Below are 23,780 nucleotides of genomic sequence, written 5' to 3' on the forward strand. Positions count from 1 at the left end.
ATGGAGCCCCCCCCGGAGCGCGGTGAGACCCCCGGGGGGGGGCGGGGACACCCCCGGGACCCCCCCAGAGCGGGACCCCCCCGGGACCCCCCCCCAAGGATGGGGAGGGGGCGGGGAAGGAGCCGGGATGGGGCGGGACACGTGGGGAGGGGGGGGGAGGAACACGGGGGGGGGTCCCCAAATTCCGCGAAACTTTGGGGAGGGGTCTCGGGTGACATCTCAGAACTTTTTTGGGGGGGGGGCACGGGGGGATCCCCGGTGTTTTTGTGGGGGGGGGTCCCCGAATGTCGCGGGGGGGTCCCCAAGAACTTTGAACTTTGGGGTGACCCCGGGGGGGGGTCGGGGGTCACACATGGGGGTGGCACTGGGGAGGGGTCCCCGGTATTGGGGAGGGGTCCTGGGGGGTCTCCGAGTGTCCGGGGGGGTCCCTGAATGTCCGGGGGGGGTCCCCGGTATTGGGGAGGGGTCCGGGGGGGTCTCCGAGTGTCCGGGGGGGTCCCCAAATACGGGGGTGGTCCCCGAAACTTTGGGGAAGGGTCTCGGGTGACATCTGAGAGGGTCCCAAGAACTTTTTTGGAGGGGGGGGCACGGGGGGATCCCTGGTGTTTTTTTGGGGGGGGGTCTCCGAGTGTCCGGGGGGATCCCTGAGTGTCAAGGGGGGGTCCCCGGTATTGGGGAGGGGTCCTGGGGGGTCTCTGAGTGTCCAGGGGGCGTCCCCGAATGTCCGGGGGGGTCCCCAAATACGGGGAGGGGTCCCCAACCTCCCTGGGGGGATTCCCCAAATTCGGGGGGGGTCCCAACCCTGCGCTGACCTCTGAGGGTGGGGGGTGACACGAGGGTCCCCTCGATGCCTCGACAGCCCCGTGTCCCACCCCCCTAGGTGACCCCGGGACCCCCCCAGGGGAGCCGGGACCCCTCCCCAATAGCGGGGACCCCCCCCCGGGGGCTCTGGAGCTGCGGCTGCGGAGGGTGGAGCAGGAGCTGGCGCTGGTCAAGGCGGCGCTGGGGGAGACCCTGCGCAGGTTGGGGGGCTGCGACCCCCCCGGGGGGCTCGGTGAGAGTGGGGACCCCCCTGGGGGGGGCTGTGGGAGCCCAAAAATGGGGATGGGGGACCCTAAAATGGGTCTGGGGGACACTAAGATGGGTCTGGGGGACACTAAGATGGGGCTGGGGGAGCAAAAAATGGGGCTGGGACCCCCAAAATGGGGCTGGGGGACACAAAATGGGGCTGGGACCCCCAAAATGGGGTTGGGACCCCCAAAACGGGGTTGGAGAACCCTAAAATGGGGTTGGGACCACCCTGAGAGGGGCTGGGACCCCCAAAATGGGGTTGGGACCCCAAAACGGAGATGGGGGACCATAAATGGGGCTGGGGGGCCCTCAAAATGGGGCTGGGGGACACCCAGATGGGGCTGGGGAACACAAAACGGGGCTAGGCGACCCCAAAATGGGGTTGGGACCACCCTAAGAGGGGCTAGGACCCCCTAAATGGGGCTGGGGGACCCCAAAATGGGGCTGGGACCCCCAAAAATGAGGTTAGAGGACCCTAAAATGGGGTTGGGACCACCCTAAGAGGGGTTGGGACCCCCAAAATGGGGTTGGGGGACCAAAAAATGGGGCTGGGACCCCAAAACGGGGCTGGGGGATGAAAAAACGGGGCTGGGACCCCAAAACGGGGTTGGGGGACCATAAATGGGGCTGGGGGACCCCCAAAATGGGGTTGGGACCCCCAAAATGGGGCTGGGGGAACAAAAAATGAGGCTGGGGGACACCCAGATGGGACTGTGATCCCAAAATGGGTCTGGGGTCTCCACCTGGGGGTCCCCCGCCCTCTTTGGGGTCCGATTTTCGGGGGTCCTGACCCCTCTCCCCCCACCCCCGCAGCCCCCCCGGAGCCCCCCCGGAGCATCAGCGTGGGGACACAGACGGAGGAGCCCCCCCCGCCCCCTCCCCAGGAGCCCCCCGGGACTGGGGGGACCCCCCTGGAGCCGCCCCCGCCGGGGTCCCCCCCGTGTCCCCCCGCCCCGGGGTCCCCGGAGCCCCCGAACCCCGAATCCCCCCCGGCGCCCCCCAGCCCGGCCCCGCGGGGACCCCGCAAAGAGCTGTGAGGAGGGGGCGGGGGGGCACCCCCGAACTGGGGAGGGGGCGGGAGGGGTGGGGAGGGGGTTGGGGTGGGGGGGACAGAACCCTGGGACCCCCAAAAGTGCCCCTTGGACCCCCCAAAAAAACCCTGGGACCCTCAAATCAACCCTTGGGACCCCCAAATTAACCCCCTGACCCTCCCCAGACTCCCCGGGACCCCTCAAAACTCTCGAGACCCCCCCAGGACCCCCCCCCTAAAACCCCTGGGACCCTCAAATCAACCCTTGGGACCCCCAAATTAACCCCCAGGACCCCCAAACCAATCCCCGGGACCCCCTCAGGATCCCTCAAAATCCCCCAGGACCCTCCAAAGCTCTCGGGACCCCCCCCAGGACCCCCCTAGAAACCCCTGGGACCCTCAAATCAACCCTTGGGACCCCCCAGGACCCCCCCAAACCCCCCTGGGACCCCCAAATTAACCCCCAGGACCCCCAAATTAACCCCCTGACCCTCCCCAAACTCCCCGGGACCCCCCCAGAACCCCTCAAAACTCCCCAGGACCCCTCAAAGCTCTCGGGACCCCCCCAGGACCCCCCTAGAAGCCCCTGGGACCCCCAAATCAACCCCTGGGACCTCCCCAAGACCCCTCAAACCCCCCCAGGACCCCCCAAACCCCCCGGGACCCCCAGATCAAGCCCTGGGACCCCTCCCCAAACTCCCTGGGACCCCTCAAAACCCCCCAGGACCCCCCAGGACCCACCCAAAACCCTCTGGGACCCCCAAATCAACCCCCGAGACCCCCCCGGGACCCCCCAAAACTCTCGGGACCCACCTTGAGGGAGTGGGGAGGGGGCTGTCAGGGTTTAGGGGTGCACGGGTGGGATTTTGGGGGGGCTGGAGGAGCTCGGGGGGGGTCTCCCCTTCACTGACGGTGTCCCCCCCATCCCCCCCCATCCCCTGTCACCCCCCGGACCCCCCCAAATCCCCCCCAAATTCCTCCCCCTCCCCATCTCCCAATCCCCCCGACCCCCAAATTTCCTCATTCCCCCCCCCCAAACCTTCAACCCCACCCCGAACCCCCAAATCCTCCCCCAAACTCCCCCCACCCCAAAACCCCCCTGGACCCCAAAATCCCTCCCCAAACTCTTTGGATCCTCCCCTAAATTCCCCACAATCCCCCTCCCCAAATTCCCAAACTCCCCCTGAATCCCCAAACTCCCCCAACCCTTTCATGCCCTGAACCCCCCAAATTTCCCCGAACCCCCCTGAACCCCTCTGGATCCCCCAAACCCCCCTGGACCCCAAATCCCCCTCCCCAAACTCCTTGGACCCCCCCTGAATTCCCCACAATCCCCCTCCCCAAATTCCCAAACTCCTCCTGAACCGCCAAACTCCCCCCAACCCCTTCATGCCCCGAACCCCCCGAATGACCCCAAATCCCCCGGACCCCTCTGGATCCCCCAAACCCCCCTGGACCCCAAATCCCCCTCCCCAAACTCTTTGAACCCTCCCTGAATTCCCCACAATCCCCCTCCCCAAATTTCCAAACTCCCCCTGAACCCCCAAACTCCCCCAAACCCCTTCATGCCCTGAACCCCCCGAATTTCCCCGAACTCCCCTGAACCCCCAAACCCTTTCATGCCCTGAACCCCCCGAATTTCCCCGAACTCCCCTGAACCCCCGAACCCCCTGAACCCCCAAACCCCCCTGGACCCCCCAAAATCCCCAAACCCCCCCCCTCCCCCCCAGGCTGCGCCGCCACAGCTCCTCCTCGGGCCCCCCCAGCCCCCGGCAGCGCCTGAGCCGCAAAGCGGCGTCGTCAGCGAACCTGCTGCAGGGCAGCCCCGAGAGGTGGGACCCCAAAATATCCCCCAAAATAACCCCAAAATATCCTCAAAATATCCTCAAAATATCCCCCAAAAATCCCACCCACAGCGAACCTGCTGCAGGGCAGCCCCGAGAGGTGGGACCTAAAATAACCCTAAAATATCCCCCAAAATGTCCCCAAAATATCCTCAAAATATTCCCCAAAATATCCTCAAAATATCCTCAAAATATCCCCCCAAAATCCCACCCACAGTGAACCTGCTGCAGGGCAGCCCCGAGAGGTGGGACCTAAAATAACCCTAAAATATCCCCCCAAAATGTCCCCAAAATATCCTCAAAATATCACCCCAAAATATCCCCAAATATTCCCCAAAAATCCCCAAAATATCCCCAAAATATCCTCAAAATAGACTCAAAATATCCTCAAAATATTCCCCAAATATCCTCAAAATATCCCCCAAAAAATCCCACCCACAGCGAAGCTGCTGCAGGGCAGCCCCGAGAGGTGGGACCCAAAAATATCCCCCAAATATCCTCAAAATGTCCCCCAAAAAATCCCCAAAATATCCTCAAAATATCCCCCCAAAATATCCTCAAAAAATCCTCAAAATATCCTCAATATGTCCCCAAAATAACCCCAAAATATCCCCTCTGAACCACAAAATATCCCCCAAAAAATCCCCAAAATATCCCCCAAAATATTCCTCAAAATGTCCCTCAAAATATCCCCCAAATATCCCCCAAAATTTCCTCAAAATATCCTCCAAAAATCCCCCAAAATATCCTTAAAATATCCTCAAAACATCCTCAAAATATCCTCAAAATATCCTCAAAATGTCCCCAAAAATATCCCCCAAACAGCCCCAAAAAATCCCCTCTGAACCACAAAATATCCCCCAAAAAATCCCCAAAATATTCCTCAAAATATCCACAAAATATCCACAAAATAACCTCAAAATATCCCCAAAATATCCCCCAAAAAATCCCCAAAATATCCTCAAAATGTCCCAAAAAAATCCCCAAAATATCCTCAAAATATCCCCCAAATATCCCAAAATGTCCCCTCTGAACCACAAAATATCCCCCAAAAAATCCCCAAAATATCCTCAAAATGTCCCTCAAAATATCCCCCAAATATCCCCCAAAATTTCCTCAAAATATCCTCCAAAAATCCCCCAAAATATTCCTTAAAATATCCTCAAAATATCCTCAAAATATCCCCAAAATATCCTCAAAATACCCCCAAAAATATCCCCCAAATATCCCCAAAATATCCCCTCTGAACCACAAAATATCCCCCAAAAAATCCCCAAAATATTCCTTAAAATATCCACAAAATATCCACAAAATATCCTCAAAATATCCTCCAAAAAATCCCCAAAATATTCCTTAAAATATTCCCCCTGAACCACAAAATATCCCCCAAAATATCCCCTAAAATGTCACCCCCGAACCCCAAAATATTCCCAAAATATCCTCCAAAAATCCCCAAAAAATCCCCTCTGAACCCCGAAATATCCCCCAGAATATCCCCAAAAATCCCCTAAAACTTCTCCCTGAACCCCAAACCCCCAAAATCCCAAATTCCCCAAATCCCCCCAAAATCCCAAATCCCAAAATCCCCCAAAATTTCCCCAAAATCCTAAAATCCCCCCGATCTCTGCCCCTCTCCCGCAGCCGCCCGAAGGAGCCGAACCTGAGCCCAGGTGGGGAAATTTTGGGGTTTCAGGGGGGAAATTTTGGGGTTCATGGGGGAAATTTTGGGGTTTCAGGGGGGAAATTTTGGGTTTTCAGGGGGGAAATTTTGGGGTTTGGGGGGGGAAATTTTAGGGTTTCAGGGGAGAAAATTTTGGGGTTTCGGGGGGGGAAATTTTGGGTTTTCAGGGAATTCATTTTGGGGGTTCCGTGAAGGATTTTTGGGGTTCACTGGGTTCGTTTTGGGATTTCAGTGGGGTTATTTTGGGTTTATTTTGGGGTTTTTTGGGGTTTATTTTGGGTTTTTTTGGGGGGTTTTTTGGGGTTCTGGTGGATTAATTTGGGGGTTCTGGGATTCATTTTGGGGATTATTTTGGGGATTCAATGGGTTCATTTTGGGATTTATTTTGGGATTTATTTTGGGAATCCAGTGGATTAATTTGAGGGTTCTGGGGTTCATTTTGGGGTTTAATTTTGGGGGTTCAGTGGATTAATTTGTGGGCTCTGGGATTCATTTTGGGGATTTATTTTGGGGGTTCAATGGGTTCATTTTGTGGTTTTTTTTGGGATTTATTTTGGGAATCCAGTGGATTAATTTGAGGGTTCTGGGATTCATTTTGGGGATTTATTTTGGGGTTTATTTTGGGGTTTATTTTGGGGTTTATTTTGGGATTCTGGGATTCATTTTGGGGATTATTTTGGGATTTATTTTGGGATTTATTTTGGGGTTGCAGTGGATTAGTTTGGGGGTTCAGTGGGTTCATTTTGGGATATTTTGGGGTTTTTTTGGGGTTTCAATGGATTATTTTGGGGTTTCTGGGATTCATTTTGGGGATTATTTTGGGGGTTCAGTGGGTTCATTTTGGGGATTTATTTTTGGGGTTTATTTTGGGGTTGCAGTGGATTAATTTGGGGGTTCTGGGGTTCATTTTGGGGATTTATTTTGGGAGTTCAATGGGTTCCTTTTGGATGTTCTGGGGTTCATTTTGAGGGTTGCTTTGGGGATTTATTTTGGGGTTCCGGTGGATTATTTTGTGAGTTTTGGGGTCATTTTGGGGTTTATTTTGGGGTTTTTTGGGATTTATTTTGGGATTTATTTGGGGGTTGCAGTGGATTCGTTTGGGGGTTCAATGGGTTCATTTTATGGGGTCTGGGGGTTCACTTTAGGGTATTTTGGGGTTTATTTGAGGTTTCAATGGATTATTTTGTGGGTGCTGGGGTTCATTTTGGGGATTATTTTGGGATTTATTTTGGGGTTTCTTTTGGGGTTCATTTTGGGGATTTATTTTGGGATTTATTTTGGGGTTGCAGTGGATTAATTTGGGGTTTCTGGGATTCATTTTGGGGTTTATTTTGGAGTTTATTTGGGGTTGCAGTGGATTATTTTGGGAGTTCTGGGATTCATTTTGGGGATTTATTTTGGGGGTTCAGTGGGTTCCTTTTGGATGTTCTGGGGTTCATTTTGAGGGTTGCTTTGGGGATTTATTTTGGGGTTCCAGTGGATTATTTTGTGAGTTTTGGGGTTTATTTTGGGGTTCCAGTGCATTAATTTGGGGGTCCTGGGATTCATTTTGGGGATTTATTTTGGAGTTCCAGCGGATTTTTTTGTGGATTCTGGGGTTCATTTTGGGGGTTCACTGAAGGTTTTTTTGGGATTCAACGGGTTCATGTTGGGGTTAATTTTGGGGTTTATTTGGGAGGTTCTGGGGTTAATTTTGGGATTGGAGTGGGTTCATTTTGGGGTTAATTTTGGGGTTTATTTGGGAGGTTCTGGGGTTATTTTGGGATTGGAGTGGGTTCATTTTGGGGATTTATTTTGGGGCTCATTCTGGGGGTTCAGTGATTGTTTCCTGGGCTCTGGGGTTCATTTTGAGGGTTCGGGGTGCTCGTTTGAGCTCCTTGTAACCCTTTTTTCCCCCCCAATTTTTCCCCCATTTCCTCCCCATTTCCCCCCCAATTTTCTCCCCTTTTTTCCCCCATTTCCCCCCCAGCCTCTCGCCGTGGGAATTACAACCTGGGTGAGCTCCGGGGGGGGTTTGGGGTGACCCTGGACCCCACAGAGGGGTTTTGGGGTGTTGATTTTGGGGTGACCCCGGATGTTTTGGGGTCGCAGAGGGGGTGTCAGTGCAGATGTTCCTGCGGGGGGTTTTTGGAGGGTTTGAGGTGTTGATTTTGGGGTGACTCTGGATGTTTTGGGGTCGCAGAGGGGGTGTCAGTGAAGATGAGGTTCAGGGGGTTCAGTGTGTTGATTTTGGGGTCACCCCGGATGTTTTGGGGTCCCAGAGGGAGTGTGAGTGCAGATGTTCCTGTGGGGGGTTTGGGGGGTCAATTTTGGGGTGTCGGTTTTGGGGTGACTCTGGATATTTTGGGGTCCCAGAGGGGGTGTCAGTGAAGATGGGGTTTGGGGTGGCTCTGGGGTTTTGGGGGTGTTTGGGGTGTTGATTTTGGGGTCACCCCGGATGTTTTGGGGCCCCAGAGGGGGTGTCAGTGAGGATGTTCCTGTGGGGGTTTTGGAGGGTTTGGGGTGTTGATTTTGGGGTCACTCCGGCAGTTTTGGGGTCCCCACAGAGGGGGTCTCAGTGAAGATGAGGTTCAGGGGGTTTGGGGTGTTGATTTTGGGGTGACCCCGGATGTTTTGGGGCCCCAGAGGGGGTGTCAGTGAAGATGTTCCTGCGGGGGGTTTTGGGGTGGCTCTGGGGGTTTTGGGGGTGTTTGAGGTGTTGATTTTGGGGTCACCCCGGATGTTTTGGGGCCGCAGAGGGGGTGTCAGTGAAGATGGGGTTAGGGTGTTTGAGGTGTTGATTTTGGGGTGACCCCGGCGGTTTTGGGGTCGCAGAGGGGGTGTCAGTGAAGATGTTCCTGCGGGGCCGCCCCATCACCATGTACGTGCCCTCGGGGCTGGGCCCCGTGCGGGCTGAGCTGCCCCCGGAGCGGCTGCAGCTGGACTGGGTGTATCCTCAGCACCGGGGGACCCAAAAAATACCCGGGGGGACCCAAAATATCCTGGGAGGGATCCCAAAAATATTCCAGGAGGGACCCCAAAATACCCCAGGAGGGACCCGAAAATATCCCAGGGTGGGACCCCAAAAAATATCCTGGGAGGGATCCAAAAACTATTCAGGGGGGACCCGAAAATATCCTGGGGGGGAAACCCCAAATATCCCGGGAGGGACCCCAAAAAATATCCTGGGAGGGACCCGAAAATATTCCAGGAGAAATCGGGAAAAATCCCAGGAAAGACCCAAAATTCCCAGCCCCCCCAGTTTGTCTCCCAGTGCCCCCAGTGCTCCTAGTTTGGCCCCCAGTTTGTCTCCCAGTGCTCCCAGTTTGGCCCCAGTTTGTCTCCCAGTGCCCCCAGTTTATCTCCCAGTACTCCCAGTTTGTCTCTCAGTGCTCCCAGTTTGCCTCAGTGCCCCCAGTTTGTCTCCCAGCACTCCCAGTTTAACTCCCAGCACTCCCAGTCTGTCTCCCAGCACTCCCAGTTTAACTCCCAGCGCTCCCACTTTGTCTCCCAGTGCCCCAGTTTGGCTCCCAGTGCTCCCAGCGCTCCCAGTCTGTCTCCCAGCACTCCCAGTTTGTCTCCCAGTGCCCCCAGTTTCTCTCCCAGTGCTCCCAGTTTGTCTCCCAGCGCTCCCAGTTTGTCTCCCAGCACTCCCAGTGCTCCCAGTTTGTCTCCTAGTGCCCCCAGTTTCTCTCCCAGTGCTCCCAGTTTGTCTCCCAGCACTCCCAGTGCTCCCAGCACTCCCAGTTTGTCTCCCAGTGCCCCCAGTTTGTCTCCCAGCACTCCCAGTGCTCCCAGTCCCCCCAGTTTGTCTCCCAGTGCTCCCAGTTTGTCTCCCAGTGTTCCCAGTTTGTCTCCCAGCCCCCCCAGTTTGTCTCTTAGTGCTCCCAGTTTGTCTCCCAGCACTCCCAGTTTAACTCCCAGCACTCCCAGTTTGTCTCCCAGCACTCCCAGTTTAACTCCTAGCGCTCCCACTTTGTCTCCCAGTGCCCCAGTTTGTCTCCCAGTGCTCCCAGCGCTCCCAGTCTGTCTCCCAGTGCCCCCAGTTTATCTCCCAGTACTCCCAGTTTGTCTCCCAGTGCTCCCAGTTTGTCTCCCAGCGCCCCCAGTCCCCCCAGTTTGTCTCCCAGTCCCCCCAGTTTGTCTCCCAGTCCCCCCAGTCTGTCTCCCAGTCCCCCTAGTCTGTCTCCCAGTGCCCCCAGTTTCCTTGACCATGTGCCCAGTTACGGGTACCGGGGCCGGGACTCTCGCTCCAACCTGCACGTGCTGGGCTCGGGGGAGCTCGTTTACTTCATCGCCTGCGTGGTGGTGCTGCTGCAGCTGCCGGCGCGGCGCCAGCGCCACTACCTGAGGCACAGCGACTGTGTCCGATGGTGAGGGAACAAAATAACCCCAAAATCCCAAAATATCCCCCCAAAAACCCCAAAATCCCCGTTAGAAACAGCCCTGTGCAGCCCTGTAACACCCCGTACAACCCAGCGCCACTACCTGAGGCACAGCGACTGTGTCAGATGGTGAGAGACCCCAAAAACCCCAAAATAATCCCAAAATCCAAAATATCCCCCCAAAAACCCCGTTAGAAACAGCCCTGTACACCCCTGTAACACCCCACACAACCCAGCGCCACTACCTGCGGCACAGCGACTGTGTCCGATGGTGAGAGACCCCAAAAACCCCAAATCCTCCCAAAATACCCCAAAAACCCCGTTAGAAACAGCCCTGTACACCCCATGACACCCTGTAACACCCAGCGCCACTACCTGAGGCACAGCGACTGTGTCCGATGGTGAGGGACCCCAAAAACCCCAAATCCCCCCAAAAATCCCCAAATCCAAAAAAAACCCCGTTAGAAACAGCCCTGTACCACCCTGTACAACCCAGCGCCACAGCGACTGTGTCCGATGGTGAGGGAACAAAATAACCCCAAAATAATTCCAAATCCCCAAAATATACCCCCAAAAACCCCAAAAACCCCGTTAGAAACAGCCCTGTAACACCCAGCGCTGTTACCTGTGGCACAGCGACTGTGTCCGATGGTGAGGGAACAAAATAACCCCAAAATAACCCCAAATCCCAAAAATATCCCCCAAAAAACCCCAAAAACCCCGTTAGAAACAGCCCTGTACAACCCTGTAACACCCTGTAACACCCAGTGCCACTACCTGAGGCACAGCGACTGTGTCCGATGGTGAGGGAACAAAATAACCCCAAAATCCCAAAATATCCCCCAAAAAAACCCAAAATCCCCGTTAGAAACAGCCCTGTGACACCCTGTAACACCCCACACAACCCAGCACCACTACCTGCGGCACAGCGACTGTGTTCGATGGTGAGGGACCCCAAAAACCCAAAAATAATCCCAAATCCCAAAAATATACCCCAAAAAACCCCAAAAACCCCGTTAGAAACAGCCCTGTACTGCCCCTGTACACCCCACACAGCCCAGCACCACTACCTGCGCCACAGCGACTGTGTCCGATGGTGAGGGAACAAAATAACCCCAAAATAACCCCAAAATCCCCTCAAAAAAATCCCAAAATCCAAAAAAACCCCCGTTAGAAACAGCCCTGTACCACCCTGTACAACCCAGCGCCACTGCCTGAGGCACAGTGATTGTGTGAGTTGGTGAGGGACCCTAAAACCCAAAAATAACCCCAAATCCCCCCAAAAAACCCCAAAATCCCCATTAGAAACAGCCCTGTACAGCCCTGTACAACCCAGCGCCACAGCGACTGTGTCCGATGGTGAGGGACCCTAAAAACCCCAAAATAATCCCAAAATCCAAAATATGCCCCAAAAAAACCCCAAAATCCCCATTAGGAACAGCCCTGTAACACCCAGCGCCACTGCCTGAGGCACAGCGACTGTGTCCGATGGTGAGGGAACAAAATAACCCCAAATCCCCCCAAAAAACCCCCAAAATCCAAAAAAAAACCCTGTTAGGAACAGCCCTGTACCACCCTGTACAACCCAGCACCACTACCTGCGCCACAGCGACTGTGTCCGATGGTGAGGGAACAAAATAACCCCAAAATAACCCCAAAATCCAAAATATCCCCCCAAAAAACCCCGTTAGAAACAGCCCTGTACAACCCTGTAACACCCCACACAACCCAGCGCCACTACCTGCGGCACAGCAACTGTGTCCGATGGTGAGGGACCCCAAAAACCCCAAATCCCCCCAAAAAACCCCAAAAACCCCGTTAGAAACAGCCCTGTACACCCCTGTAACACCCCACACAGCCCAGCGCCACTACCTGAGGCACAGCGACTGTGTCCAATGGTGAGGGAACAAAATAACCCCAAAATCCAAAAATATCCCCCAAAAACCCCGTTAGAAACAGCTCTGTAACACCCCATAACACCCTGTACAACCCAGCGCCACTGCCTGCGCCACAGCGACTGTGTCCGATGGTGAGGGACCCCAAAAACCCCAAATCCCCCCAAAAAATCCCAAAACCCCATTAGAAACAGCCCTGTACAACCCTGTAACACCCCAAACAACCCAGCGCCACTGCCTGAGGCACAGTGACTCTATGAGGTGGTGAGGGACCCTAAAAACCCCAAATAATCCCAAATCCCAAAAATATCCCCCAAAAAACCCCGTTAGGAACAGCCAAAACCCCGTTAGAAATGTCCCCGTGCCACGTCGTACAACCCAGCGCCACTGCCTGTGCCACAGTGACTCTGTGAGGTGGTGAGGGACCCCAAAAACCCCAAAATCCCAAAAAAAACCCCAACAAAATCCCGTTTCCCCCCAGCCTGGCCGTGCACCCCGACCGGCTCCGCGTGGCCACCGGGCAGGCGGCCGGAGTGGACAAGGACGGCAAGGTGGGGACACCTGGGGACACCTCTGGGACACCTGGGGGACACCCCCAAAACCCTGGGGACACCTGGGACACACCTGGGGACACCTGGGGACATCCCCAGAACCTTGGGGACACCTGGGGGACACCTGGGACCAATGGGACACCTGGGGACACCTTGGGGACACCCCAAAACGTTGGGGACATCCTGGGACCAATGGGACACCTGGGGACCTTTGGGGACACCTGGGGACACCTTGGGGACACCCCCAAAACCCTGGGGACACGTGGGGGACACCTGGGGACATGTGGGGACCTTTGGGGACACCTGGGGACACCTGGGGATTCTGGGGACATCCCCAAAACCTTGGGGACACCTGGGGACACCTTGGGGACACCTGGGGACTCTGGGGACTCTGGGGACACCTCTGGGACACCCCCAGAACCTTGGGGACACCTGGGACACCTTGGGGACACCTGGGGACACCCTGGGACCAATGGGACACCTGGGGACCTTTGGGGACACCTCTGGGACACCCCCAGAACCTTGGGGACACCCCTGGGATCTTTGGGGACAGCATGGGGACAGTCCCAGTGTGAAAGCCAAAATCCCCCCCAAAAAATCCCCCTAAAATCCCCTAAAAATCCTCCCAAAAATCCCCCAAAAATCCTCCCAAAATCCTCCAAATCCCCCCAAAATCCCCTAAAAATCCCCCCAAAAATCCCCCAAAATCCTCCAAATCCCCCCAAATTTTCCCCCAAAATCCCCTAAAAATCCCCTCAAATCACCCCAAAATCCTCCCAAACCCCCCCTAATCCTCCCAAAATCTCCCAAAAAGACCCTAAAAATCCTCCAAAATCCTCTCAAAATCCCCCAAATCCTCACAAAATTTCCCCCAAAATCCCCTAAAAATCCCCTCAAATCCTCCCAAAATCCCCCAAATCCTCACAAAATCCCACAAAAATCCCCTAAAAATCCCCCAAATCCCCCCACCCCCCCAGCCCCTGCAGCCCATCGTGCACATCTGGGACTCGGCCACGCTCCAGACCCTGCAGCAGATCGGCCTCGGCTCCTTCGAGCGCGGCGTCGGCTCGCTGGCGTTCTCCACGGCGGTGAGTGCCCCAAAAACGGCCAAAAACGCCCCAAAAACGGCTCAAAACACCCCAAAAACGGCTCAAAACACCCCAAAAACGGCCAGAAATCACCCTGAACACCCCAAAAACGGCCCAAAACAGCCCAAAAACGGCTCAAAACACCCCAAAAACGGCTCAAAACGGCCCAAAACGGCCTGGAACACCCCAAAATATCCCTGAAACACCCCAAAAAACGGCCCAAAACAGCCCAAAAACGGCTCAAAACACCCCAAAAACGGCCAGAAATCACCCTGAACACCCCAAAAACTGTTCAAAACACCCCAAAAATGGCCCAAACCACCTCAAAAACGTCCTGGAACACCCCAAAATATCCCTGAAACACCCCAAAAACGGCCCAAAACACCCCAAAAACGGCCCAAAACACTCAAAAAAACGGCCTGAAACATTCCAAAACACCCCAAAAACAGCCAGAAATAATCCTGAACACCCCAAAAACGGCCCAAAATAGCCCCAAAACGGCCAGAGATAACCCTGAACACCCCTAAAACGGTTCAAAACAGCCCAAAAACGGCCCAAAACACCCCAAAAACATCCTGGAACACCCCAAAATATCCCTGAAACACCCCAAAACCAGCCTGGAGCATTCCAAAACACCCCAAAAACAGCCAGAAATAATCCTGAACACTCCAAAAACGGCCCAAAACACCCCAAAAACGGTCTGAAATAACCCTGAAAAACCCCAAAACCGGCCTGGAACAGCCTGAAATAACCCTGAACACCCCAAAACAGCCTGGGACACCCCAAAAAACATTCCAAAAATAGCCTGGAAGAGCCCCAAACCAGCCTTGAACACCCCAAAATAACCCTAAATAATCCTGAAGCGCCCCAAAATAACCCCAAACACCCCAAAACCGGCCCGAAATAACCCTAAATACCCCAAAATCATCCTGAAACAGCCTGAAACAGCCCCAAAACCACATTGGAGCACCCCAAAAATACCCCAAAATATCCCAAACCCACCCAAAAATAAACCTGAACACCCCAAAACCAGCCTGGAACACCCCAAAAACCCCAAAATATCCCTGAACACCCCAAAAACCCGCCTGGAACACCCCAAAAACCCCAAAATATCCCTGAACACCCCAAAAACCCCAAAATTCCCCTTCAGGGGCTGCTGATGTGGGTTGGGGTTTTTTTGGGGTTTTTTTTTTTGCTTTTTTGAGGGTTTTTTCGGGGGGGTTTCGATATCCCTGAACCCCTCAGGAGTTGCTGATTGGGGTTTTTTGGGGGGTTTTTGGGGGTTTTTGGGGTTTTTGGGGTTTTTTGGGGTTTTTTGGGGTTTTTTTGGGATTTTTTGGGGTTTTTTGCAGGACCAGGGCGCGTTCCTGTGCGTGGTCGATGATTCCAACGAGCACATGATGTCGGTGTGGGACTGCGCCCGCGGCACCAAACAGGCTGAGGTCAAGGTGGGACCCCAAACCCATCCTAAAAACCCCAAAAACCACCAGAACCCACCCCAAACCCATCCTAAAAACCCCAACAACCAGCCCAGAACCCCAAAAACCACCAGAACCCATCCCAAAAACCAGCCCAGAACCCCAAACCCAGCCCTGAACCCACCCTAAAATCCCCAAACCCATCCTAAAAACCCCAAACCCAACCCAGAAACCCCAAAAACGACCAGAACCCACCCCAAACCCAGCTCTGAACCCCAAAAACCAGCCCAGAACCCCAAAACCCCACCCCAAACCCACCCTAAAATCCCCAAATCCACCCTAAAAACCCCAAAACCCACCCCAGAACCCCAAAACCCAGCCCAAAACATCCTGAAAACCTCAAAACCCAGTCCAGCACCCCAAAACCCACCCTAAAAACCCCTCAACCCCACAAAAAACCCCAAAACTCCCCCAAACCCCCAAACCCACCCCAAAACCCCCAAAACTCACCCCCAAACCCCTTAAACCATACCAAAAAAATCCCAAAAAACCCCAAAACCCCTCAAACCACCCCAAAACCCCCAAAAAACCCCCAAACCCATCCCAAAACCCACCCCAAAACCCCTCAAACCCCCCCAAAAAACCCCCAAAAACCCCAAAAAAACCCCAAAACCCACCCTAAAAACCCCTCAAACCCCCCCAAAAAAACCACCAAAAAAACCCGAAACCCACCCCAAAACCCCTCAAACCCCCCCAAAAAAACCACCAAAAAAACCCAAAAAACCCCAAAACCCCTCAAACCCCAAAAAACCCCAAAACCCCAAACGCAGAGCACGAACGAGTCGGTGCTGACGGTGGAGTTCAACCCCCGCGACAGCAGCAGCATCATCAGCAGCGGCAAATCGCACGTGTACTTCTGGACATGGAGCGGGAACGGGTTAACGAAAAAACAGGGGATCTTTGGGGTCAGTTATGGGATTTTTGGGGTTTTTGGGGTTTGGGGTTTGGGGTCAGGTTTGGGGTTTTTGGGGTCAGTTTGGGGTTTGGGGTTTGGTCCCTCGTGTACTTCTGGACGTGGAGCGGGAACGGGTTAACCAAGAAACAGGGGATCTTTGGGGTCAGTTATGGGATCTTTGGGGTCAGTTTGGGGTTTGGGGTTTGGGGTCAGTTATGGGATTTTTGGGGTGGGTTTGTGGTTTGGGGTTTGGTCCCTCGTGCACTTCTGGACGTGGAGTGGGAACGGGTTAACAAAGAAACAGGGGATCTTTGGGGTCAGTTATGGGGTTTGTGGGGTTTTTGGGGTTTGGGATTTGGGGTCAGTTTGGGGTTTGGGGTTTGGGGTTTGGGGTTTGGGGTTTGGTCCCACGTGTACTTCTGGACGTGGAGCGGGAACGGGCTGACCAAGAAACAGGGGATCTTTGGGGTCAGTTATGGGGTTTGTGGGGTTTTTGGGGTTTGGGGTTTGGGGTCAGTTATGGGATTTTTGGGGTGGTTTGGGGTTTGGGGTGAGTTTGGGGTTTATGGGGTCAGTTTGGGGTTTGGGGTTTGGTCCCACGTGCACTTCTGGACGTGGAGCGGGAACGGGCTGACCAAGAAACAGGGGATCTTTGGGGTCAGTTTGGGGTTTTTGGGATTTTTGGGGTTTGGGATTTGGGGTCAGTTTGGGGTTTGGGGTTTGGGGTTTGGGGTTTGGGGTTTGGTCCCTCGTGTACTTCTGGACGTGGAGCGGGAACGGGCTGACCAAGAAACAGGGGATTTTTTTGGGGTGGGTTTGGGGTTTATGGGGTCAGTTTGGGGTTTGGGGTTTGGGGTTTATGGGGTCAGTTATGGGATTTATGGGGTGGGTTTGGGGTTTATGGGGTCAGTTTGGGGTTTGGGGTTTGGGGTTTGGGGTTTGGTCCCTCGTGCACTTCTGGACATGGAGCGGGAACAGGCTGACCAAGAAACAGGGGATTTTTGGGGTCAATTATGGGATTTATGGGGTCAGGTTTGGGGTTTATGGGGTCAGTTTGGGGTTTTGGGGGTTTGGGATTTGTGGTATGGGGTCAGTTATGGTGTCAGTTTGGGGTTTGGTCCCACATGCACTTCTGGACATGGAGCGGGAACGGGCTGACCAAGAAACGGGATTTTTTTGGGGTGGGTTTGGGGTTTATGGAGTCTGTTTGGGGTCAGTTTGGGGTCAGTTATGGGGTTTTTGGGGTCAGTTATGGGATTTTTCAGGTGGATTTGGGGTGGGTTTGGGGTTTATGGGGTCAGTTTGGGGTTTGGGGTTTGGGGTTTGGTCCCACGTGTACTTCTGGACGTGGAGCGGGAACGGGTTGACCAAAAAACAGGGGATTTTTGGGGTCAGTTTGGGGTCAGTTTGGGGTTTGGGGTCAGTTATGGGGTCAGGTTTGGGGTTTGGGGTCAGTTTGGGGTTTGGGGTTTGGGGTTTGGGGTCAGTTATGGGATTTTTGGGGTCAGTTTGGGGTCAGTTTGGGGTTTGGTCCCTCGTGTACTTCTGGACGTGGAGCGGGAACGGGCTCACCAAGAAACAGGGGATCTTTGGGGTCAGTTTGGGGTTTGTGGGGTGGGTTTGGGGTTTTTGGGATCAGTTTGGGGTTTATGGGGTTTTTGGGGTTTGGGGTTTGGGGTTTGGTCCCTCGTGCACTTCTGGACATGGAGCGGGAACAGGGTGACCAAAAAACAGGGGATCTTTGGGGTCAGTTATGGGATTTGTGGGGTTTTTGGGGCTGTTTGGGGTCGGTTTTTGGGGCTGTTTGGGGCTGTTTGGGGTCGGTTTTGGGGCTGTTTGGGGTTGGTTTTGGGGCCGTTTCACACCTTTTCCCCCTCTCTACAGAAGTACAAAAAACCCAAATTCATCCAGTGCTTCATCTTCGACGCGGCCGGGGCGGTGCTGACCGGGGACTCGGAGGGGAACATCCTGACCTGGACCCCGAGCCCGGGCAAGGGGGGAAAAGGTGAAATTTAGGGGGAAATTTGGGAAATTTGGGGGATTTGGGGTCAGGAATATCCTGACCTGAACCCCCAGTCCCAAAAAGGGGGGAAAAGGTGAAATTTGGGGGGGAATTTGGGGTGAAAGTCGGGGGATTTGGGATCGGGAATATCCTCACCTGGACCCCAAGTCCTGGAAAGGGGGGGAAAGGTGAAATTTGGGGAAATTCGGGGTGAAATTTGGGGGATTTGGGGTGAAATTTGGGATGAAATTTGGAGGATTTGGGGGATTTGGGGTGAAATTTGGGGGAAAATTTGGGGGATTTGGGGTCAGGAACATCCTGAGCTGAACCCCCAGTCCCAGAAAGGGGGGAAAAGGTGAAATCTGGGGGGAAATTTGGGGTGAAAGTCGGGGGATTTGGGATCGGGAATATCCTCACCTGGACCTCGAGCCCTGGAAAGGGGGGGAAAGGTGAAATTTGGGGAAATTCGGGGTGAAATTTGGGATGAAATTTGGGAAATTTGGGGGATTTGAGTTGAAATTTGGGGTGAAATTTGGGAAATTTGGGATCAGGAACATCCTCACCTGGACCCCGAGTCCGGGCAAGGGGGGAAAAGGTGAAATTTGGGGGGAAATTTGGGAGATTTAGGGAATTTGGGGTGAAATTTGGGGAATTTGGGGTCGGGAACATCCTGACATCGGGAAAAGGGAAAAAAAGCAGAATTGGGGCATTTGGGGGGGATTTGGGGATGATTTTGGGGTGGATTTGGGATATTCCGGGGATATTTTGGGGTTGATTTTGGGTTGATTCCGGGGACATTTTGGGGCTGATTTTGGGATATTCTGGGGATATTTTGGGGCTAATTTTGGGATGTTTTGGGACTGATTCCGGGGATATTTTTGAGCTGATTTTGGGCTGATTCTGGGGATATTTTGGGGCTGATTCCGGGGATATTTTTTGATTGATTTTGGGATAGTCTGGAGATATTTTTGAGCTGGTTTTGGGATATTCCGAGAATATTTTTGGGCTGATTCCGGGGATATTTTCGGGGTAATTTTGGGATATTCTGGGGATATTTTGGGCTGATTCCAGCGATATTTTGGGGCTGATTTTGGGATATTTTTGGGCTGATTTTGGGATATTTTTGGGCTGATTTGGGGACATTTCGGGGCTCAGAGATGTACCAGATCGGGCAGCAGACGCGGGCACACGAGGGCAGCGCGGTCAGGATTTTTGGGGCGGATTTGGGGGATATTTTTGGGATATTTTTGGGATATTCTGGGGATATTTTTGGGTTGATTTTGGGATATTCTGGGTATATTTTTGAGCTGATTTTGGGACATTTCGGGGCTCAGAGATGTACCAGATCGGGCAGCAGACGCGGGCACACGAGGGCAGCGTTTTCGCTCTGTGCCGCCGCCGGGACGGGACCGTGCTGAGCGGGGGAGGGAAGGACCGCAGGGTGCTCAGCTGGAGCCCCGAGCTGCAGCTGCTGCACGAGGTGGAGGTGGGCACCAAAAAACCCCAAAATCCACCCAAAAATCCTCCCAAAAATCCCCCCAAAAATCCCGTAAAAATCCCCCAAAAATCTCCAAAAATCCCCCCCAAAAATCCACCAAAATTCCCCCAAAAATTCAAAAAAATCCACCCTTGAAATCCCAAAAATCCCCACAAATCCCCACAAAAATCCCCCAAAATCCACCCTTGAAACCCCAAAAATACCCCAAAAATCCCTTCAAAATCCACCAAAATCCCCACAAAAATCCCCCCCAAAAACCCCAAAATCTACCCTTGAAACCCCAAAAATCCCCCCAAAATCCACCTTTCAAACCCCAAAAATGCCCCCAAAAACACGCCCAAAAATCCCAAAAAATCCCCCAAAAAATCCCCCCAAAAATCCCCCAAAATCCACCTTTGAAACCCCAAAAATACCCCCAAAAACCCCCCAAAAATCCCCCCCAAAATCCCCAAAAATCCCCCCAAAATCCCCCAAAATCCACCCTTGAAACCCCAAAAATTCCCAAAATCCACCCTGGAAACCCCAAAAATCCCCCCAAAAATCCCCAAAAAGCTCCTAAAATCCCCCCAAAAATCCCCCAAAATTCCCCCCCAAAATTCCCAAAATCCACCTTTGAAACCCCAAAAATCCCCCCAAACCCCCCCAAAAATCCCCCCCAAAAAAACCCAAAATCCGCCCCTGAAACCCCAAAATTCCCCCCCTTAAAACCCACCCTGAATATCCCAAATCCTGCCAGGACATCCCCCAAATCCTCCCTGGATCCCAAATCCCCAAAGGGCTGCGGGATGGGGGAAATTTTGGGGGGGAATTTGGGGTTTTTGGGGGTTTCCCAAGATTTTTTAAATGTTCTAACGGGATTTTTGGGTTTTTTTGGGTTTTTTTTGGGGGGGGGGTTTTTTTGTTTTTTTTTGGTTTTTTTTGTTTTTTTTTTTTTGGGATCCCCATTACCCCAAGCCCTCCAGCTGGTTCTAATGGGTATTTTTTTGTATTTTTTGGGATTTTTTGGGATTCCCCAATTCCCCGAGCCCTTCACATGATTCTAACGGGATTTTTGTTTTTTTGGGGGGGCATCCTCCATCACCCCAAGCCCCTCAGCCGGTTCTAACCGTGTTTTTTGGGGGTTTTTTTGGGGTCCCAGCTCCCCGAGAGTTTTAAAAGGCTCTAACGGATATTTTTTGGGGTTTTTTTTTGGGATCCCCCATCTCCCTGAGTTTCAGGTGTTTCTAACGGGATTTTTGGGGTTTTTTTTGCGAACCCCCAGTTCCCCAACCCTTTAAAAGGTTCTAACTGGTTTTTTTTGGGATTTTTTGGGATCCCCCAGTTCCCCAAACCCTTCAGGTGATTCTAACGGGACTTTTGGGGTTTTTTTGGGATCCCCAGTTCCCCAAGCCCTTCAGCCGGTTCTAATGGGTTTTTTTGGGGATTCTTTGGGATTTTTTGGGATTCTTTTGGGATTTTTGGGGATTCCCCAGTTCCCCAAGCCCCTCAGCTGGTTCTAACGGGATTTTTTTGGGGGATCCCCCATCTCCCTGAACCCCTCAGGTGTTTCTAACCGTATTTTTTGGGTATTTTTTGGGCTCCCAGCTCCCCGAGCCCTCCAGCTGGTTCTAATGGGGTTTTTTTGGTATTTTTGGGGATTTTTTGGGATCCCCCATCTCCCCAAGCCCTTCAGGTGTTTCTAACGGGATTTTTTGGGGATTTTTTGGGATTCCCCAGTTCCCCAAGCCCTTCAGCCGGTTCTAACGGGATTTTTTTGGGGATCCCCCATCTCCCTGAGCCCCTCAGGTGATTCTAACGGGATTTTTTGGGTTTTTTTTTTGGGATCCCCATCTCCCCAAGACCTTTAAAAGATCCTAACGGGATTTTTGGGTTTTTTTTTTTGGGATCCCACATCACCCTGAGCCCCTCAGGTGATTCTAACGGGATTTTTGGGGGTTTTTTTTTGGGATCCCGATTACCCCAAACCCTTCAGCTGGTTCTAATGGGTTTTTTTGGGGATTCTTTGGGATTTTTTGGGATTCTTTTGGGATTTTTGGGGATTCCCCAGTTCCCCAAGCCCCTCAGCTGGTTCTAACGGGATTTTTTGGGGATCCCCCATCTCCCTGAGCCCCTCAGGTGATTCTAACAGAATTTTTGGGTATTTTTTGTTCTCCCAGCTCCCGGAGAGTTTCGGCGCCGTCCGCACGATCGCGGAGGGTCCCGGGGAGGAGCTGCTGGTCGGGACCACCCGGAACGCGCTGCTGCGGGGCACGCTGGGCTCCGGCTTCACCCCCATCGTCCAGGTGGGATCGGGGGGGGTCCTGGGGGGGTCCCCGGGGTGTCCCAGGGGTGCTGACCCCTCCCCAATCCCCCCAAGGGTCACACGGATGAGGTTTGGGGTCTGGCCACGCACCCCAAGCTCTGCCGGTTCCTGACGTGCGGCCACGACCGGCAGCTGTGCCTGTGGGACGGCAGCGAGCACGCGCTGGCCTGGAGCCTGGGGCTGGAGGTCAGGGGGGGCTTAAATTGGGGAGGGGGCGTCTGGGGGGGTCGGGAGATCGGGTTGTGGGGGGTTTAGGGGGTTCTGGAGGGGGTTAGGGGGTGATTTGTGGCACCAGGAGCATGCCCAGGGCTGGAGCCTGGGGCTGGAGGTCAGGGGGGACCCAAATTGGGGAGGGGGCGTCTGGGGAGGGGTCGGGAGCTCGGGGTGGGGGGGTCTGGGGGGGGGTCTGGAGGGGTTTAGGGAGGTAGGGAGCTTTAGGGGGTGATTTGTGGGGTTTAGGGGAGATTTATGGGACCAGGGTCATACCTGGGGTTGGAGGTGCGGGATGGGAATGGACGGGGACCCCAAATTGGGGAGGGGGCGTCGGGGAGGGGGTCGGGAGATCGGGTTGGGGAGGTTTGGGGGGATCTGGGAGGGTTTACGGGGTGAGTTGTGGGGTTTAGGGGGGGATTTGTGGGGTTTAGGGGATGATTTGTGTGACCAGCCTGGGGCTGGAGGTCAGGGGAGACCCCAAATTGGGGAGGGGGCGTCTGGGGAGGGGTCGGGAGCTCGGGTTGGGGGGGTTTGGGGGGGTCTGGAGGGGGTTAGGGGATGATTTGTGGAGTTTACGGGATGATTTGTGTGACCAGCCTGGGGCTGGAGGTGAGGGGGGACCTAAATTGGGGAGGGGGCGTCTGGGGAGGGGTCAGGAGATCGGCTTGGGGGGGTTTTGGAGGGGTTTAGGGGGTCTGGGAGGGGTTTAGGGGGGGATTTGTGGGGTTTAGGGGGGATTTATGGGACCAGGGTCATGCTCGGGGCTGGAGCTTCCGGATGGGAATGGACGGGGACCCCAAATTGGGGAGGGGGCGTCTGGGGGGGGTCGGGAGCTCGGGTTGGGGGGGTCTGGGGGTGCTCTGGGGACAAGGGACCAGAACTGGGGACCTTTGGGGCTGGGTGTCCCCGAATTGGGTTTGGGGGCTCAGGACCCGGTTTGGGGTCTGGGGGTGTCCCCGAATTGGGTCTGGGGGTGTCCCGGTGTCCCCTGTCCCCTCCCCCACCCCGTGTCCCCTCCCCCCCACAGGACACCGGGCTCTGCGCCGACTTCCACCCCGGAGGGGACGTGGTGGCCGTGGGGCTGCTGACGGGACGGTGAGGGACAAAGGGGACATTGGGGACATGAGGGGACACTGAGGGACACTGAGGGACATTGGGGACACTGAGGGACACCGGGGGGACATTGGGGACATGGGGACACTGAGGGACATGGGGGGGACACGGGGGGGACATTGAGGAACACGGGGGGGACATGGGGGGGACACTGAGGGACACTGAGTGACACTGGGGGACACCAGGGAGACACTGGGACATGGGGGACACGGTGGCACACTGAGGGACAGAGGGACAGGACAGGGACACCGGGGGGACACAGGGACATGGCGAGGACATGGGGACATGGGGGACACTGAGGGACATTGTGGGGGGACACGGGGACAGGACAGGGACACAGGGGGGGAAAATGAGGGGACAGTGCCCATGGTCCCCATGTCCCCCCATCCCTGTGTCCCTCCATGTCCCTGTCCCTGTCCGTGTCCCCTGTCCTCATCCCTGTCCCTGCCCCTGTCCCCATCCCCATGTCCCCTGTCGCTGTCGCTGTCCCTGTCCCCATGTCCCTGTCCCCATGTCCCTGTCCCCATCCCTGTCCCCATCCCTGTCCCTGTCCCTGTCCCCCTGTCCCCTGTCCCCTGTCCCTGTCGCTGTCGCTGTCCCCATCCCCATGTCCCTGTCCCTGTCCCTGTCCCATGTCCCCATGTCCCCTGTCCCCATGTCCCCGTCCCTGTCCCTGTCCCATGTCCCCATGTCCCCTGTCCCTGTCCCCCTGTCCCCTGTCCCCCTGTCCCTGTCCCTGTCCCCCTGTCCCTGTC

General features: G+C 54.6%; 2 protein-coding genes across 2 annotated transcripts in view; both read left to right on the forward strand.

Moving 5' to 3' along the window:
• On the forward strand, positions 1–2,108 carry LOC117009254 (proline-rich protein HaeIII subfamily 1-like). Its single transcript, XM_033083488.2, has 3 exons — positions 1–22; positions 881–1,054; positions 1,885–2,108. Exons 1-3 carry the CDS (start codon positions 1–3, stop codon positions 2,106–2,108), a joined length of 420 nt encoding a protein of 139 aa, XP_032939379.2.
• EML3 (EMAP like 3) overlaps positions 2,073–23,780 on the forward strand; it is a 26,568-nt gene continuing 4,860 nt past the window's right edge. The window contains exons 1-15 of the mRNA XM_033083590.1: positions 2,073–2,104; positions 3,832–3,933; positions 5,587–5,615; positions 7,596–7,622; positions 8,441–8,555; positions 9,829–9,978; positions 12,367–12,436; positions 13,414–13,524; positions 14,877–14,972; positions 15,773–15,907; positions 17,782–17,902; positions 19,234–19,385; positions 21,554–21,679; positions 21,754–21,885; positions 22,940–23,007. Coding sequence (XP_032939481.1) covers positions 8,458–8,555; positions 9,829–9,978; positions 12,367–12,436; positions 13,414–13,524; positions 14,877–14,972; positions 15,773–15,907; positions 17,782–17,902; positions 19,234–19,385; positions 21,554–21,679; positions 21,754–21,885; positions 22,940–23,007 — 1,259 coding nt within the window. The 5' untranslated portion in view covers positions 2,073–2,104; positions 3,832–3,933; positions 5,587–5,615; positions 7,596–7,622; positions 8,441–8,457. The remainder of the gene's footprint in view (positions 2,105–3,831; positions 3,934–5,586; positions 5,616–7,595; positions 7,623–8,440; positions 8,556–9,828; positions 9,979–12,366; positions 12,437–13,413; positions 13,525–14,876; positions 14,973–15,772; positions 15,908–17,781; positions 17,903–19,233; positions 19,386–21,553; positions 21,680–21,753; positions 21,886–22,939; positions 23,008–23,780) is intronic.

The sequence above is a fragment of the Catharus ustulatus genome, chromosome 32, assembly GCF_009819885.2.
Source record: "Catharus ustulatus isolate bCatUst1 chromosome 32, bCatUst1.pri.v2, whole genome shotgun sequence".
Classification (NCBI taxonomy): Eukaryota; Metazoa; Chordata; class Aves; order Passeriformes; family Turdidae; genus Catharus; species Catharus ustulatus.

What these genes read in the sequence shown, in the direction of transcription:
- LOC117009254 (XM_033083488.2), top strand. Translation starts at nt 1, where the DNA reads ATGGAGCCCCCCCCGGAGCGCG. An exon ending in GGAGCCCCCCCCGGAGCGCG is followed by an intron (nt 23 to 880) that starts GTGAGACCCCCG and finishes CCACCCCCCTAG; the next exon opens with GTGACCCCGGGACCCCCCCA. An exon ending in CGACCCCCCCGGGGGGCTCG is followed by an intron (nt 1,055 to 1,884) that starts GTGAGAGTGGGG and finishes CCACCCCCGCAG; the next exon opens with CCCCCCCGGAGCCCCCCCGG.